Source organism: Myodes glareolus, chromosome X, assembly GCF_982192425.1.
Source record: "Myodes glareolus chromosome X, mMyoGla1.1, whole genome shotgun sequence".
Taxonomy (NCBI): domain Eukaryota; kingdom Metazoa; phylum Chordata; class Mammalia; order Rodentia; family Cricetidae; genus Myodes; species Myodes glareolus.
The window spans coordinates 103677780-103695518 of NC_142053.1; the positions used below are offsets into that span (position 1 = coordinate 103677780).

The window sequence follows — 17739 nt, forward strand, 5'->3', positions numbered from 1 at the left end:
TCAACAACAATTCCAATAAATTCATAAGTTGACTTTAAATTAGGACTACTTATTTATCACTCCATCATTTTTGGAAAATAAAGTATTTATGATCTTGGTATTGTAAGAGTCATGCTGAACTAGAATCTCTATTCAAAAATAAACCACAGGATTGTGTTTGTTTTTTGAGTCAGTATTTAATTTCTTTTAAATTTAATGATATAGGGGCTGAGGATGTAGTTCAGTAGTAGAATGCTTGAATGCTCAAGATACTGGATCTGTTTCCTTGCACTAGGGAAAAATAGAAAAAAATTAATGTATTTTTTTATTAAAGTCACGAAGAATTTGTTGTACAACATAGATTATTTAGTCATCTCTATTGATACATTTTTATATTTTATAATAATTCAATTGTTTGGTATTATAGATAACACAGAAATGGTGGCCTAAAGGTCACTGACATTTTTCTCCTTATTAAAATCCTTCATTTCAGTCAAATTTCGCTGTCTTAATAGACCCTGCAGACTATAATTTTCACTAAGCTTGCTTTAAAGGAGGATCCAGGAAAGTGGCCAGTAAACCAAATGCCACTTTGCAACCCTGGCTGTGCCAACATTAGCTTCTTTTGGATTTGAGGCTGACAAAGTAAAGTATTTTCCAATTATTTTGCTGATACTTGTCAACCAATTCTCTTATTCCACAGAAACCTGCTGTTCGAGTTTCCATCTCAAGCCCCTGGGACTTGTCACTGTGTACAGGTCTGCTGCGCAGGCACTAGCCTGAGGGCAGTGGCGGTGGGAGGGGGATTTAGGGCTGGGGTGAGAGTAGCAGGCAGCTCTTACGTCAGCGGGGCGTGGCCAGGGCGGGGTCTCGCTCCAGAGACTGCCGCCCAAGGAATGCTGGGGCGAGGCGTGGGCCAGCGCTCACGTGGAGTCCGAATAATGGTTTCCTAGTGCTTGTCTCCTAGCTACATCTGTTGACCCTAGCCAGTCGGAAGTTGGTCAAGTCTGCTTCTGGTTGCTGACTTTCTGGAGGTCCGCGATGGACACAGAGCGGAGCTCATTAGCCCTTCGGGATGTAGATAGCACCAAGAAGGAAGTTCAACTGAGGGTAATCCCTTCGGAGCTGAGGTTCCTGGATGCAGTGTCTGGGAAAGTGTACCGGCTCCCTCTCATTGTACACAATTTGGGACGCTGGAACCAGAAGATGAGGTTTCAAGAGCCTGGGAAGCCACAGGTGATACATTAAGGGTACTGAAAGCTCCTGGGTAGCCTCTACACTTGAGTATCCCTTTGGCACAAAGACCAAAATCTGCGTTTCTAAGGAATTTCTGGAAGGATTTTATTTGCTGAGGGAAGGAGAATATAACAAAAGAGAGGGAGGAATAGGGAGAGAGGTGGGAGGAAGAAGGAGGGAGGGAGGAAGGGATAACTGCTAATGTGTAAAGGGGAGGAAGAGAATTTAGGGAGGAAGAAAAGGAGTGAAAGGTAGGAAGGGGGAGGGAGGAAGAGAGGTATGGAAGGAGAGGGAACGAAAGAGGAAAGAAGAAAGATCAAAAGAGGAAGGAAGGAAGATCAAGGAAGTGATGAAGGGAGAGAGGGAGGGAGGAGAAGGGAGAATGAGTGGGAGAGAGAAAGGAATGGAAAGAGGGAGAGAGGAAGAGGAATAGGAAAAGTGAGAAGGGGAGGCGAAATAATGATGGGAAGAGGGAGAGGAAGGAACGGAGGGAGAGGGAAGGAGTGCATAAAGAACCTTATGCTTCAAGTAGGGGGTATGAGGAAAAGACTAGATGGGGCAAAGCTGAGAGAGAGTATGCTTCTTCATAATTATGTTTGGAAAGACGAAAGTCATCACTCCTGTTTTCATTTTTAGTTGACAGAAAATTACAGATTCATGAAGCTTTATAAATACAATGATGGTTACCATCTACTGAGAATTCCAATTTTATGCACTGTGTCATCATGATTCTGAAGTGATCCATTTTTTTGAGGTGTTGTTAATTGCCCTCTGACACTCAAAAGTTCTAATAGAAATTACTAATTGAGGCATTAGTGCGAAGTTTTGTGTCATACTTTATTAGTTGAGAATCTACTGAGGAACAGGCATATCTCTACTTTCACAGGACTAGGATCTAAAAGGGTATTTTAGTACAGGCCTAATCATCATACCCCTGTATATCAGTTTAAAGTTTTTTTTTTAAAAAAATTCTTGTTAAGTGGGAATAAGACCGATACTTGGTAATAATACACACTCCCTAAATATTAGTTTCTCATAATCTTTATAAGGACCTAATAGTGCTGATTTTATCTTTTTCCACTTAAGTTCAAACTGTTGTTGACCAGTCTGGATAAGGAACTAGCTTCTGGCCTTCAGATGACAGCAATGGTGGAATATCATCCTGATAAAAATGAAGACGTGTTTGATCACATGTTTATCTATGCTGGAAATAAAGTGCTAGAGGTTCCTCTGATAGGGTATGTAATCTTCACATCTGTCTTGTAAGAATTTTGTTATTATTAAACTGTACTAATGCATTTAAGAACATTCTGTGAAGTAGAACTTGCAATCTTAATATAAAATAGGTATGTCATGAAATTTCTTCATATGAGACAATGAATTTTTGAAAGCTGTCTGAAATGCCTACTGCATATATGCTGCATTGAACACATTACATTAAAGACACATGAAGCAGATCGCATTTCTTCATTGTACAGAGATCATGTTTTATACCCTGTTCTTGTTAGTTTTGGACATTTTGATACAAGCTAGAGTCTCATGGGAAGAGAGAACCACAATTGAGGTTCTTTATTATTTGTTTATTATCCTGTAGTCAAGTCTATGGGGGCATTTTCTTGATTAATGATTGGTTTGGGAGGGCCTAGTCCACTGTGGGCAGTGCCTTACTGGCCAGATGGTCTTGGGATGTATAAGACAGCAAGCCGAGCAAACCACAGGGAGCAAGTCAATAAGTAGTGCCTCTGTGCTTCCTGTCTCTATTGCGATAAACCATGATCTGGGTATTTAAGCCAAATAAACGCTTGCCTGCCTAAGCTGGTTTTGGTCAGTGTTTCAGCATAGCAACAGAAAGTAACTATAGTATTCCCCAAATACAGTATCATTGCTTTTTTCATTTCTTATATTTTATTTTTTCAAAGTATTAAAGTCAGTTCCTCCTTTTTAATAAGTTTCAAAACATTAAATGGACTTATGTGGAAATTCTCAAAAGGAATTTCATGTATGATAGAATAACACTAAATTGAGATAAGTGAATAGTCTGTCAAATCATGCTTATATGATAAAGTCTGATTTCCTTGTAAGAAAAGGTTGCATTGTAGTTTGCATGTGTTATTTCATTACTCCTTTTATTGACAGCAGTGTTATCAGTAGACCTGTAAATAAACTGAAATATCTTTTAAGGAGTTAAATGTGTGTAAAGTGTGTGTGTGTGTGTGTGTTTCCATGGGCTTAAGTATGAAGGTGTTCTTAATGTTACACATAATTGTGTGCTTTTTTTCTTCTTTCTTAGACTGATTCCAACCTGTAACCTGGAAATTGTGCCAGTAGTTGATTTTGGCATATTAGTTGCCAATAGTAAAGTGCATTGTAAAGAGATTAGTATTACTAATCGTGGCAAAGCTCCAGGTACGTATTCTGTGTCATATAAGCTTACAGATTTAGAAGAGTTGCTATTACTTTAAATTGCATCTAGTATAATAGATTTTCCCAGTCATCAAGAAACAATGTCTATCATTTGATATATTTGAAAACCAAAGGCTCTTAAGTGTTGTAACTACAAAGGATAGCTATGTAATCATTTAGGAAAATGAACCTGCCTCTTATAATCCATATTAACACAGCCTGCTGGTTACGTGACTGGTGATGATCCTGAAGATGGGAGGCAGGTTGGTATTATAGAAGTAACATTGTCCTAAGGCTAATCTAGATACTGAACTAGACCTCAGTGCCTTATTTACTAGCTATATCATATTAGACAATTATCTTTAAGGAAATTGAACTTTAGATTCTTAATTTATGAGAAGAGTAATATATCGTGGTTAATTAGGTATTTACCTAAAATTTTGGTATGACACCCGTTTCGTTGTGGACTTGAAATATTTTTTCTATTTGTCATAGTCAACTGGACATTCAGATCATGGTCTGTAGAAGGCTTTTAATAATTTATCATTGGAAGGACACTTTTCTCTAGACTGGATTATTTTTAGGAATTGTTATTGTGGCCAGGTGTTTTCATAAAAGTATATGTTGTCATGCATACTTTTTTTCAAATATCTTTTCTATTGTTTTTATTGAAATATGTTTTTCTCCACTCCCCTCCTTTCCCCTCCCCTCCCCTTCTACCCTCTCCCAAATTTACTTAGGAGATTTTGTCTTTTTCTACTTCTGATGTACATTACATTCCTGTATGTCTCTCTTAGGGTTCTCATTGTTGTCTAGGTTCTCTGGGATTGTGAATTGTAGGCTGATTTTTCTTTGTTTTATTTCTAAAAGCCACTTATGAGTGAATACATATGATATTTGTCTTTCTGGGTCTGGGTTACCTCACTCAATATTATGTTTTCTAGATCCATCCATTTGCCCACAAATTTCAAAGTGTCAATACTTTTTCTCCTGTGTAGTACTCCATTGTGTAAATATTTCACAGTTTCTTTATCCATTCTGTGGTTGAGGGGCATTTTGGTTGCTTACACGTTCTAGCTATGACAAACAATGCTATCATGCACACTTTTTATTACAACAATGGAAATAATTTGTCATTCTTTTGATATGATGGTTAGCTACTTTGGCTGCAAGATTGCCATTTTTCCCAATCTAATACAAGGACTAATTCTAGATAGTGACTGTGTCTTTGAGACTGCATGTCTAATATATAATGAAATAGTAGATCCAATCCTTTTTACCTCTAGATTGTTTTTCTCTTAGCTGCCTGCTTGAACAATGGGAATTAAAAAAAAGACAATCAATCCCATTACATATTTTCTCATAAAATATACAAGAATAAAACTGATAGCTACTTCTGATTGGATTTTGTTCGTTTAGCTTTCAGTGTTTTGGTTCTTCCATGGGTGAATATTTATGGCTTAGGAGTTTATAGAATATTAGGCTCATTTTTCAGTTTGATTCTAATGTGAAGTATAGAGTCTCTTAAGGTAAATGATTGAGGCTCTTTGATTCTGAAGACTAGTAATATTTCAGAGTAATTATATATGCTTGAAAATTTTTTATTTTATTTTTCTCTCCATATTCTGTCTTAACTTATTCATTTATAACCCTCTAATGATTATATAATGTAATATGTTCATTTTAGATTAAAATCTCCCCAAATTATAGTTATATTACATATGAAAACTCAATTTAAATGCAGATTAAATTTTAATGAGATATTTAGTGTGTTTTTTTAATGAAACAAATGAAAGATTAATTTGTAGACATGGGCAAATATTTTGGGGGCAAAATACTGATGCGTTAAAAGAAAACTGCTTTTCTGGGGGTACATTTAACCATGGTTCACACTTCATTGCTTCCTTTACTAACTGAAAAAATCTGGGCAAATAATTTATTTTTCCTAAGCATCCATTGCATATTTATACTTTAGAGATCAAGATAGCTAAGTGTCTGATCTCTTATTTGTAAAATGGAATTCAGTGATTGAACATAACAGCTTATAACAAGGATTGAAGAGCATGTATATGGATATATAGTATTCTTAGTATAAGTACTTTCCAAAAATGAATATATAATATTTTTAGTTACTGCTGAGGGCTGAATTCTAACATGAGTTCAGATCTATTAGGTGATGCCAGCATCTGTAATCACAATAAAAGCTATTTTTTTTTGTTCCTCGGTGGATCATCTGTGTAATGTGTGTCTATTGCAAAGGTCTAGTTATAAACTGTGTCTCTTACTCTCCTTAGGCACGTTTAAAACAGAATACCAAGGTCAGTTACCTATTGTGATTTCTCCAAGTAGTGGTATTGTGAAGGCTAAGTCATCAAAGGTCATCAAAGTGGATTTCTGTGCAGACCAGTCCCAGTTTGTAAATGAAGTGGCAAGGTAAATATAGAGTAACTTTTTGTAAAAATGTTTATATAGAACTCAATATTTTCTTTTTTTCTTCTTTCAGATTGATTGCTTGTTTGTTTTTCAACCCCCTTTCTTTCATTTGCTATTCATTTATGTAGCTATTCCTACATATCAGGACATACAAGTGTAGATAGTGCTCAGCAATGGAAAGCAAATGCAGAGTGACATGCAGATACACAGAACAGCAGCTTCTAGTTTCAGTTTTATGGATCTGAGGAAATGGTCTGAGGATTCCACTAATAAATTGGTAGTTGATCCACACACTAATCATTAAATAGGATCTAGTTAGTGAATGGAAATGATATGATTGGTGTGTGTGTGTGTGTGTGTGTGTGTGTGTGTGTGTGTGTAGGCAAAATGAATGTTGATGATAGATTGGCTTACATAAGTTATTTCAGGCGGAGAAAGTGGCAATTTGAAACTTTAGAGACAACTGTATTCCCTATTAAAAAATCAGAGCCAATATAGAGTTGAAGAAGTAGAAGGGAGTGATGTGAGCTGAGACTAAAACAAAGGAATGGTACAAGATCTAGTAAATGGTCTATGGGACAGCAATTTTTTCATGAGATTTGCTTTAGTCATTCATTGATGTGATGTGCATTTAATACACTTGTACATGAAGTAATAAAATAGAAAATATAAGTATACCTTACATAGTAATATAGATGTTATTTTATGAAACTTTGAATTTGCATAGATCTTTTCTTCATATGTGTGTATGAGCTACTAAATTACACCTGAAATGTATTACTCATTGAAGGTTACAATTGTGGCTTTTGAGATACAGTTGTGAGACTGAAAATTAATCTGAGGATCAGTGTGCAATTTAGAAAGTCACAGTAACAGCAGTGCATGAAACAAATCAGACAGCACAAAAGGAATTTGACAATCTGACTTGATATTATAAAAGCAAAGCCAAAAAAAAAAAAATAGGAAAAAGCAGAGCTAGGGCCTAAATTGGGAGAATTGAGAGACGTGCACAGATTTAAGATATATTAATACAAGCCTGTTTAATTCATTTGATGAGTTAACGAACAAAAGAAAGTGGAAGAAAGTTCATACGTGGCATGGGAGGAGTGATTTCGTTGGTAGAGTCACTATGGAGTCTTTGGCTATGACTTACATGTTCTAAGTTCCAGAAAGCAGCTTTGTCTAGATTAGTTGGGTACAGGGTATTAGGATTATATGTGGTATCTAAAACATAGGAATACTGAGAATTTCACTGAAAATAAGAGTGAAATGTGAACTAATAAGAGAGAAGAAACAAATAATTTACAGAGGATCCGTGTCGTAGAATGAAAAGTTAGAGCACGCATGAGTGAATTTGAATGAAAACCGAGGTAAGTGTGTGATGGCCAGGAATCTAAGGAAGGACAGGTATGTTGAGATATGGTATGGATAAAAACCCACAATTATAGAAAAATGTAAGTAAATGTTTTGATGATATTCAGTTATTTGTGGTATCTGCTGGGGTTAAGTTGAAAGGATTGATTGTGTTCATGCCAGAAAGAAAGAAACATGTGCCAGATGTGCTAAATGAGAACTGAAATTAGTTTGAAATTGTTTCTGAGGTATGTTTGATTTAGGGAACTGTGGTATTGGAATGTAGATGATGGCTTGGGCCTTGGATCCAATTTATAGCTGTAGGCACACAAAATGATGTGGTAATCTCTAACAGTAAATGAAGGGAACTAATCTTAATCTGCTAATTTAGTTATGATGTCATTTTAAAAAACTTTATTCAAATAATTAGAAGAAAATAGATATATGAATATATAATGAAAATACTTACACTTATTTTATTATCTTATAGAGTGAGTTTGCAAGGTCGTCCTGATACATTCTTGAACATCAAAGTTCATGTGGTTGAGCAGATAATCGAATTGCTTAACATGAATAGTGACAGGAAATTGGAATGCATACGGTTTGGTTCTGTTTTCTTTGGAACATCAAAACTTGAGCATGCACTTCTGTTTAACAATAGCCCTGAAACCGTAAACTGGGTGGCAATAATGCAAGATGACTGTGTTGGAGAAGAACTGGTAAGTGAACTGAGCAAAAGTGGTGCATCATTTCTGAATTAAATTAGGCGAATGCTCCTTGCAAATTAGTAACTTACTCTGAAGATTTCTACTCTCCTCAAATTTTGAACTGTATCATGTCCTTTGTCAAAATTAGGTATATGTTACTGTAGAGACAAATACTCTTTACTTTCTAGGTTCCAAAATTACAATATTTATTTTAACCTTTTCAAATATGTCATTTCCTTTTTCCCTAATATGCTTTTATGTCTTATTTTATGTTACAGGGAGCAAATATTCATCAAAGGACTGATATTGCCTTAAATAATCTCCCCTACTTAAACAAAATAAAGAAAATAGATATGACTGATTTTATGACCTGTGTTCCCAATGAAGGAACATTACTCCCCTATCAAAAGATTGTAATTACATTTTGCTTCAGCCCAAAGTAAGGAAAAGTAAATTTAATTGTGATGTCAATTATTAATGAAAATTATAGTTATGATATACTAACCAGACTTATTTAATGTCATAGTAATGCATGTGGGAAAGCAAAAATAATTTTTCTTACATTTCTAAATATTTCTAACATGTTAAAGATTTCCAATATTCATAAATATGACATACAATGTTTTTTTTTAATTAAGAAAAAGTCCTAGATCTATAAGATATGGGTGGTGGAGGTAAAATTTTAGATTATTTTGGATTCCATAAGTTGATATGTGCAGTCCAGAACTTGCTTCAGGAATAGTGAGATGCCTGTAGTATTTTATAGATGACACGAAAGAGGAAGTGATGCTCTTCCTTGGACAGAATCTTTTCTGACTGAATACTATCAATGTTACCTGCTCCCATTAACCCCACAGAATTTAATGAAACACATGCAGTGTTTATTTTCACAGCTCTTTGTACTTGCTTTTGTTATCTAGCATGAAAATATTTTTGAAAATGTTGAATATATGGTAAACAATTCAATATTATCTTAGTCTGTTTCTCAACCATAAGTATTTACCCTTGTGAGATGGTCTTGTTTAGTGTACTTCCATTACAACATTGTTACTTAGTGATACATGAGTTTTGTAGGCTGAATGTTTTAAGAGGATATGATGGTTAGTTTGAATTGTCAACTTGATAGAATGACCTGAGAATCTCAATGATTGATGATCTGCATTAGGTTGGCCTATGGTCATGTACATAGAAGACTGCGTTAATTAATGAGGGAAGACCTGTTCTGAGAGTGGGTTGCACTATTTTCTGTTTTGCGATCTTATGCTGTATAAAACTAAAAAAAAGTTTTCTCAGTACTAGACATTTATTTATTTTTCTCTTCTCAGTATTGTGACATTTACATTTTAAAATGCTTTACATTTTTGCCTTGATTTCTTTGCCATGATGAAATTTGACCTGAAATTCTGAACTAAAATAAACCTTTCTTTTCTTCATTGCTTTATCATGTCAACAGAAACAAAACTATGGCATAAAAACTAATCATTAATTGCCCCACTCATATAATCAAAAATTGTCTTAATGATACTTTTGTATAAGAAATGTCTCTGGGAAATCTATAAAATTATGTTCAACAATAGAACATTATGTTATTTTATGTGTACCCATCGTATTTTATATGATTGTATAGGTAGTTGTTGTGAGTCAACTGATGTTAGTGCTGGGACCCAAGCCTGGGTCCTCGTAACTCTTGTGTCATCTCTTTAGGCTCCTCCACCCATACATGCTGTGAAAGAAATCCAAATTTTGTTTCCTATGACAGCGTTTTAACTCTGGTAGTCTAGCACGGGCATTTAGGTGTGAATATTTGAAGTCTTAGTTAAATTTGTTTTTTTTAACACACTATATGTACTCCCATTTAATATTACACATCTACTTTTTGTGGATTTGAGTATCTACTGACAGAAGAGCTAATCTGTAAGTAAGCTAGATAAATATAGTCAGAGACCCGGCCTATGGTGTAACCTATCTATACCTTTGTTCCCATTTCTTTCTTTTGTTTCCACCCTTCCATTACATTTCTCTAAGAAGATCTGACTTATGTCAAATTTTGTTCTCTAATTACTTGTCCACTATGAGGAACTTGATTGGTGATAAATATGAATTTAGTTCATGAGAGTAAATAAATATATAACAGAAGTTACTACTAAGGGAAATATGGGTTACTATAGAGACTCCTTAGAGTCCTTAGCTAACAGTGAATTCTATCTGGCAGAAAAATACTTTATAAACACTGTGGCATGTGATGTAGGTTTTGGCATATTGGGACACTTAAGTTAGTCTTGTCTTAAAAATATAAGTATTAATTCGGTTACTTTCCTTAGCTTTATGCTCTGAGATCTTTGTTGTTAGTAAATTTGGGAAATAGTTAACAGATGTGTATTTATTCCTTTCCATCTGCTTACATAGATTTAAGAATTAGGTTGATTATTTTTATTGACAAGTGACAAAAACCTGTAACCTGTGCTTTAAAAACAACTAATTGTGATATTTACAGGCTAGTAGTTGATGTTCAAAAGGATGTTGGGCCTTCACATAGGCAAGACTATGCCCTCTTTGTGAGATTTGATTCTGTGGGAAGTAAAGATGGATTTTTAAGAGATGATAACTCTAACACCATGAAAAGTAAGTATGAAATGAATAAGACCATTAAATATATGGTAGTTAAAATTCAATAAGAGAAAGAATAGCACATGTGAGGGAATAGGAAGGAGTTTGACAGGAGAAAATGGGAGGTAAATTGGATAAAAGCTCATTATATGCATGCGTGACATTTTCAAACAATAAAAAAATAGAATAATGAACATCATTGCTACAGAAAAAAATATAAAATGCTTATTTTTTACATTGAACAAAAATTTATACACTTTCATGGCTTTAATATGTCATCTGTGGCATGTGAAGACAACCATGGAACCATTTACATGACTTTAGATAAACATTATGATCTTGGAATTTGAGAAATTAAAATTCACTTGCTTTATAGATATGGCAAGGTTTATTCTTAGGACTTGACATAAAACAAATGGGCCATTCTGTTTTGATCAGAACTTTACTTCTAGAATGCTGCATATAATAACAGTTGAAGAACAAGATTGAGATCTGCTAAGCAGAGTAATACTGTCTTTGGATACATTCCATGAGTATGTGAAAGGCATGTATTTTCTATGTCACATATTAAGAGGCATTAAATTTTTTTTGCAATTTCAGGTAGTTTTGTGTTGATTGGAGCAAAACAAAAATGTAATAGTATTTGAGTCACTTTTAATAAGCTAGATCAAAGATGAATGAATAGGCAGGTTGCAAATCAAATTCTGAAAAAATGAGCTGTGTCCAGGAGGTGTAAATCCTTCCTGTTAACTTAGGAAAGCCAAGAGTTTGGAAGATTTGCAGGCCAGTATGAATATATACTGTCACTAAGTTTAATTCAACTGTTAATCTTGGTCAGTATGGCAGAAATGTCTTGCTGATATTACTTATGTCATACCTTGTTATATTAAACTATATTTACTGATCAGAGAACATTTGCTTCAAGTTTTCTGGTTAATGCTGCTTTTCGTTTTTTTATTTTACTCCCATTTATTGAGCATAGATTCTTTTTTTTCCATACAGTTTTTCTGAGTATAGTTTCTCATCCCTTTATATCTTCCAGTTCCTCCTTGCCTCCCTTTCCTCTGAATCCATTCCCTTTCTGTGTCTCATGTCAAAAGAACAGGCTTCTGGAAGATAAGTAAACACAACAAAATAAAACATATTAAGATGAAGCAAAAAACTATCACATCAGAGTTGGACACAGCAACCCAAAAGGACAAAAAGAGTTCCAAGAGCAGACATAAGAGCCAGAGACTATTAGTTCTCACATTCAGGAGTCCCATAGTCCCATAAAAATATTAAGCTAATACCTATAATATATAATATAATACACACACACACACACACACACACACACACAGGAGCTGGTATAGTCCTTTTAAAACCCCACACTTGCTTTTTTAGAGTTTGTGAGCTCATGTGCCCCTTGCTTGTTTGTTTCTTCTGTTCTTCTATACCCATTATTCTTATTTTTTGTTTTTTGTTTTTTTTAGTGTCCTAGATTTCTTGGATGTTTTGTGTTAGGAATTTCTTAGATTAAGATTTTATTTAATTGGTGTATCCATTTTGTTTATGTTATATTTTAAATGTCTGAGATGCTCCCTTCCATTTCTAGTATTCTGTTGATGAAGCTTGCCTCTGTAGTTCCTGTTCAAATTCCTAAATTTTTCATTTTCAGAATTCCTTCATTGGACTTTCTTTATTGCTTCTCTTCATTTTCAGTTCTTGAACAGTTTTGCAGATTGGCCTATCTTGGTTGGGGAACATCGTGGACTCATGCTTAGGTTATTCTTTATAGTGGGGTATTGTTCCATGTCTAAAGTAGGGACACATTTTGGCCCCTTCATCACTGAAGTGAGTTGGAAGAAGAAATGTTGGAAGAGAGAATCTTTGTGATTCCTTGGGGATGTTGTCAGTTAAGAAAGGGAGGCCACCATGTCTTTCCTTCTAAGAAGCTAGGGATGAACTGTGGGTGGGGGTTGGGAGGGGGAAATTGGATCTCAGGAGCAGTAGGAGACATGTGGGTCTGCATTGAGCTTATGTATTGCCCTGTGAGGAGCAGCCTTTGGGTAAGGAGAAGGTAGGTATCTGCTCTGGTTGTGGTCTAGGACAAAACAACAAGTGGATAGGAAGGTTACAATGGGAACATCTATGGGAGCCACAGGAGATGTGGGCAGGGGAAAGGAAAAGCTGCCATGGGGTTTTCTGCTGTGGAACTTGGGATGAGACTGGGGGATTGCATCTGGGAGAACAGGGAAAGAAGAGAAAGTCTGCATGCAGCCTACCTGGTTTTCTGGCATGCCCTGTTGGTTAGTAGGGTTTGTCTGCTGGAGTTGGGGGTTGGGGAAAAACTACAGGTTGGGGGTGGAGGCAAGTTGGAAGGGGGAGATCAGTGGAATCCACAGTAGGTGGGAGCAGAGGGGCAGGAGAGGCTGCAAAGGGTGTTCTGCTGTAGAAACTGGGGGATTGGATCAGGGGGAACAGAGAACAATAAAGCTTCTAATAGCTAGAGATGGATATTCTACATTTATCTTACAGCTTATTTATAGGCTACAATTGATCAATGAGAACTCTAGTAAGAAAAACATACTCTTTTATATGGTTCTAGTTACAGTTCTCTTCATAAAACTGTTCTATTGTCCAAGTGGAGAGTAAGTCTGTTGTGAATCAAAGACCCCAAGGACTACTTTGGAAAACCAGAGTCCAAATTGGGAGTCTTTATTAATCTAACTGGAGATTACCTGGAGAGCAACAGTGCTCACACAGCAGCCCTGCCTCTTTTAAGAGCAAAAACTACATCCTAGTTGGCAGTTGCAGGGGGAAGTAAAGCAATCAAGCTGTTTTTCAGATGCAAAAGTTGTCAATTAGCTGGGGCATCTTGACCTCAAATCCCTGGGACATGGTTAGGTAATTTTCTAAGGGACATTATCAGAGGAGGGGCTGTAAGCAGGGAATATGCTTTGAGTCAGACTTTAGATGATTACAGAAGAGACAACAAGAGGAATCTTAACTCTGTCACACAATCCATAGTTCTGTCTAATACCTAATATCTCAAACCCTAAATTATATATACTTTTCCAGTCTGTATTATTCCATCATGTATGATTTAATAATCATTCATTTTCATGTATATATAACCTTTGACCTATTTCCCATAATGATTGATGAGGAAAAACTGATCTCTTTAACTTTCATAATCACCCCAGTGGATTATGTTTTGGTATTTGCTAAATTCTGTAATTCATTCTAAAAATCTCCATGCTAAACACATTTAATTCAAGTCTCCTTTCTTTCCTCTTTCCTTTTTACATAAATATACTGAATGATTTAAATATAAAGGATTTAAATGTACTGAATGATCTTGTCCACTAAATTATCCACTAGACACAGGTTCATACTAAAGTAAATTTCTTATCCTGCCCAGAACCATTGCCTAGATGATGCTGCCTACGGTGAACTGGATCATTCTGCATCAAGAAATCATGAAGAGAAAACCCACAGAAAAGCCCACAAGCCAATCTAATCTAGATAGTTCTTTGGATGACCCTAGGCTATTACAAGTTGACAGTTAGAGCTAACTAGAAATGTTTTAAAAGAATTAATAATTTTTTTATAAGTAGCTTTCTGCTTCAGTTTTTATTAATCTTCAAAAATAGCAAGTTTATCCTTTCAGCTGCTCACACACACACTAAAGTATATATGCACAAACAAATAAAACACAGGAAAAAAGCCCTTAATGTCATAATTTAGCATCTGTTGATTTTCCTGTCCTCTCTCCAGTAAATGGGCAAAGATTATTTACTCTGCACTCAAGAATGTATCTATAACCTTGACTGTTTCTGACCATCCTTTTACAGTTCTCCTAAAACAACCATATGTGTTTCCTTATGGCTTTCTGAATGTGAGAAGCAAGTTCCTACTTTAGAGTGCTTGAATTTGCTCTTTCTACTTGGAACACACTTTTTATGAATGTTTCATTTCCTTGAAATGTTTGCCCAAATGTTGCAGTATAAATTAAAATGGCTTATTTGAATATCTCCACCTAAAACAGTCTCCTCAAGACTTTGTATTATGTCTCATCCTTTGTCTTCACATATAGGTTCTACCCTTTGTGAGTGTAATAAATGTAGTTACTGTCAGCCTTACATTTCCAGAATGTAAATCTATCAGAGCAGCTTTTTCTTTATTCATTCATAGCTGTGTCCTCAAGACTCAAAATTATGTGTAGCATAAAGAAGGCAGGCAATGGTTTTGCTGAAGATTGGATAAGCTCCTTATTTCCCATTATATTTTTTAAGTGTTGCTATGTGAAGTAAGCTAATATATTTTTGGTTCTCCAAACACTCCTCACTTTGTTCAGTAGGTTTTATTGCTTTTTCAGGTAATCGACTTCAAAAAGTAGAGTTAGCTTTGACAGGCTCTGGACTTCCTGTCATCTTACAGTTTGATCCAGGAAAAGCCCTTACTTTTGCACCTTGTTTCATGGGTGAACATTCGGATATCCTATGCATTGTAAAAAATCAATCCATATCACTTCCTGTGATGTACCATTTTCAAAAAACTGCACACTTTAAAATGGATCCTGAAAGGGGCAAAATTGATGAAGGATGTATTCAGGTAAGTTAATTTATTCTTTGCCTTCCTTCATAACACTTCAGCTATTTTTTTTCAAAGTAATTTACAGAGGAGAAAGAACAACATTTGATCTGCTAGTGTTTATGAAGTATGTCTCTTATGTGACCTAGAATTAGTTATACATCAAGTCATATAGAATCCGTAATTCTTTGTTAAGGGTCTGCATTGTGCCAGTGAAAGCATGTCATGTTCAGGTGCACTATGAAATGCAGTTGTTGCTTCTAAAACAGTTTTATTTTATTAAGGAATTTCAAGACATATACAGAAACAGGTATGACTTAAGATTGTAGAGTGTTAAACAGGATCTGTAATGAGGTGCCATCCAAACTCAAAGAACAAATGTTTTATTTCCATTCAGGAAGGTTTTTTTGATGAATCACATGAGCAATATCTTGCAGATTTAAGGTTTGACATTTCAAACAAATAATAGTTGCCTAGTTTGCAGTTTCTTATGTTGGGGGAAAACAAACAAAAAAAAACAAATACTAAGACATTCTTATTGGAACCAGGCCATCCCGCCATGTTTCAGGAGCTATTTTAATTATGACTGGCCACTCTGACAACTCTTTTATAGGCACTCTAAAACAGAATTTCTCAAGCATTCTTTACTAACTTTTTTTGGCCTGAGCTGATTTTATGTGGCCTCATGTATGTAGGTCTATAAGGTATGTATACAAATTTAATATTTTTATGCTGAAAATGATGGCAGAAAAATATTGAAAGTATTCAGTGTCTATAATAACATAGAAAAATTTGTGGGTACAGGAAAAAAGTGCATCTGAAAACATACAATGGTTTCAAAGCTGAACCCATGTGTTTTAGGCACTATCCATTGTTGTTATGTTATATGATGCCCACACAATGCAGTGTGCATTTTGTACATTCAGAAGCAAGACTGTGGTGACCGTTTGTGCTGCAACAGGCTTGTGTTGCAAGTAAAACCTCAGCTCAATTACACATTTACCTTTCACTTAATTTTTATTCATTGCACATTCAAAAGCTTTTTATTGTTCCCAAATATTTGTGTCCCACAAACATTTCATTTTAGGACCCCATATATGTTTGTGACTTAAGTCAGGTCTTGGAAATCTGTGGTCTGTTGGACAGTTCTGCCTTGATTCCTGATTCTTCTCTGTTTGAGCAATTATAATGATGTTATAAACATTTCTGGGTGATTTTGTATGGACATATACTTAAGACTCTCAAAATATATCATATAGAGGAATTGTTAAATCTTGAAAATGCTATGTTTAACATTTGGAGCTGTTCCCAGTAGTGTAATGTAAGTGATATTTTGCTTGTGTTTTTAACAAATAAAACTTGCTTGAAGATCAGAGTGTAGAGTTAAACCACTAGATACCAGGGAGTGGTGACTCACACTTTTTGTCCCAAGACCTGAGAGACAGAGGCATAAGGATTTCTGTTATTTCAAGGCAACCCTGGGCTACCTGAGATAGAATCTGTCTAAAAGAGAAACAGAACTCACAGAAGGGTGATCCCAGCACGTGGGATCCTATGCCTTTAATCCAGCACTACGGAGGTGGAGACAGGACTGATATGGCTGGGCAGAGAGAACAGTATAAGGCAGGAAGAGACAGAAGCTCAATGTAGTCTGATGTTTGGATGGAGGCAGATGCAGTTTGGACAGGATCACCCCTTTGGTCTGAGCATTGGTAGAGGGAAGAGAACTTTCTAGTGGCTGGCCGCTCTGCTTTTCTGATACACAACATTAACCTTGTATCTGATTCTGGGTTTCTATTATTAAGACCAACTAAAATTCATGCTACAGTGTTTGTCAAAGTGATTGCATAATTTTGTATTTCTTCCAGCAGTGACTTAATAGTCCAATTTCTTTATGACCCTCCCCACACTTGACATTGTCCTATTTTTTCATTACAATTATCTTATTGGGTGCAAAATGATGTGCCAGTATGGTTTTAGTTCTCATCTTCCCAATAACTGATGATGATAGCTATATTCACCTACTTTCTTTAGAGGAGTAATTGCTTATATCTACAACAAGTTGAATGGTGCCTTATTAGGAATGTCTCTATTTGAATCTCTCAAATTTGTGTTATGATGTTCTATGAAAAGCAGAATTAGGGTGTCAGTTACAGTTAAGATCGAAAACCAGCTTGTTGTCTGAGTGTTCCCAATAGATCACAAGAATCCTTAGAAGTATAAAAAGAAACATCAGTGTTAAAGTGATGTGAAAAGATAAAGAAGCCAGTGTCGTTTGATGGCTTCAGAAATGGTGGGAATGTAAGTCCACTGAGATGGTTTCTAGCACCTGGAAGTGGTGAAAAAAAGAATAAAATAAAACCTATACTCTGCAGTAGATCTATCAGTTTATAACCACAGATCAAATGACTCAGATTTCAGTTCATTAAAACTATGGCAGACT

At 35.5% G+C, this 17739-nt stretch overlaps 1 protein-coding gene across 1 annotated transcript in view; it reads left to right on the top strand.

The window, feature by feature from the left end:
* Window positions 1–931: 931 nt before the first annotated feature.
* The window catches only part of Cfap47 (cilia and flagella associated protein 47), a 274541-nt gene continuing 257733 nt past the window's right edge, over window positions 932–17739 (top strand). The window contains exons 1-8 of the mRNA XM_048427634.3: window positions 932–1215; window positions 2302–2453; window positions 3506–3621; window positions 5913–6051; window positions 7895–8123; window positions 8390–8550; window positions 10606–10733; window positions 15082–15317. Coding sequence (XP_048283591.3) covers window positions 1021–1215; window positions 2302–2453; window positions 3506–3621; window positions 5913–6051; window positions 7895–8123; window positions 8390–8550; window positions 10606–10733; window positions 15082–15317 — 1356 coding nt within the window. The 5' untranslated portion in view covers window positions 932–1020. The remainder of the gene's footprint in view (window positions 1216–2301; window positions 2454–3505; window positions 3622–5912; window positions 6052–7894; window positions 8124–8389; window positions 8551–10605; window positions 10734–15081; window positions 15318–17739) is intronic.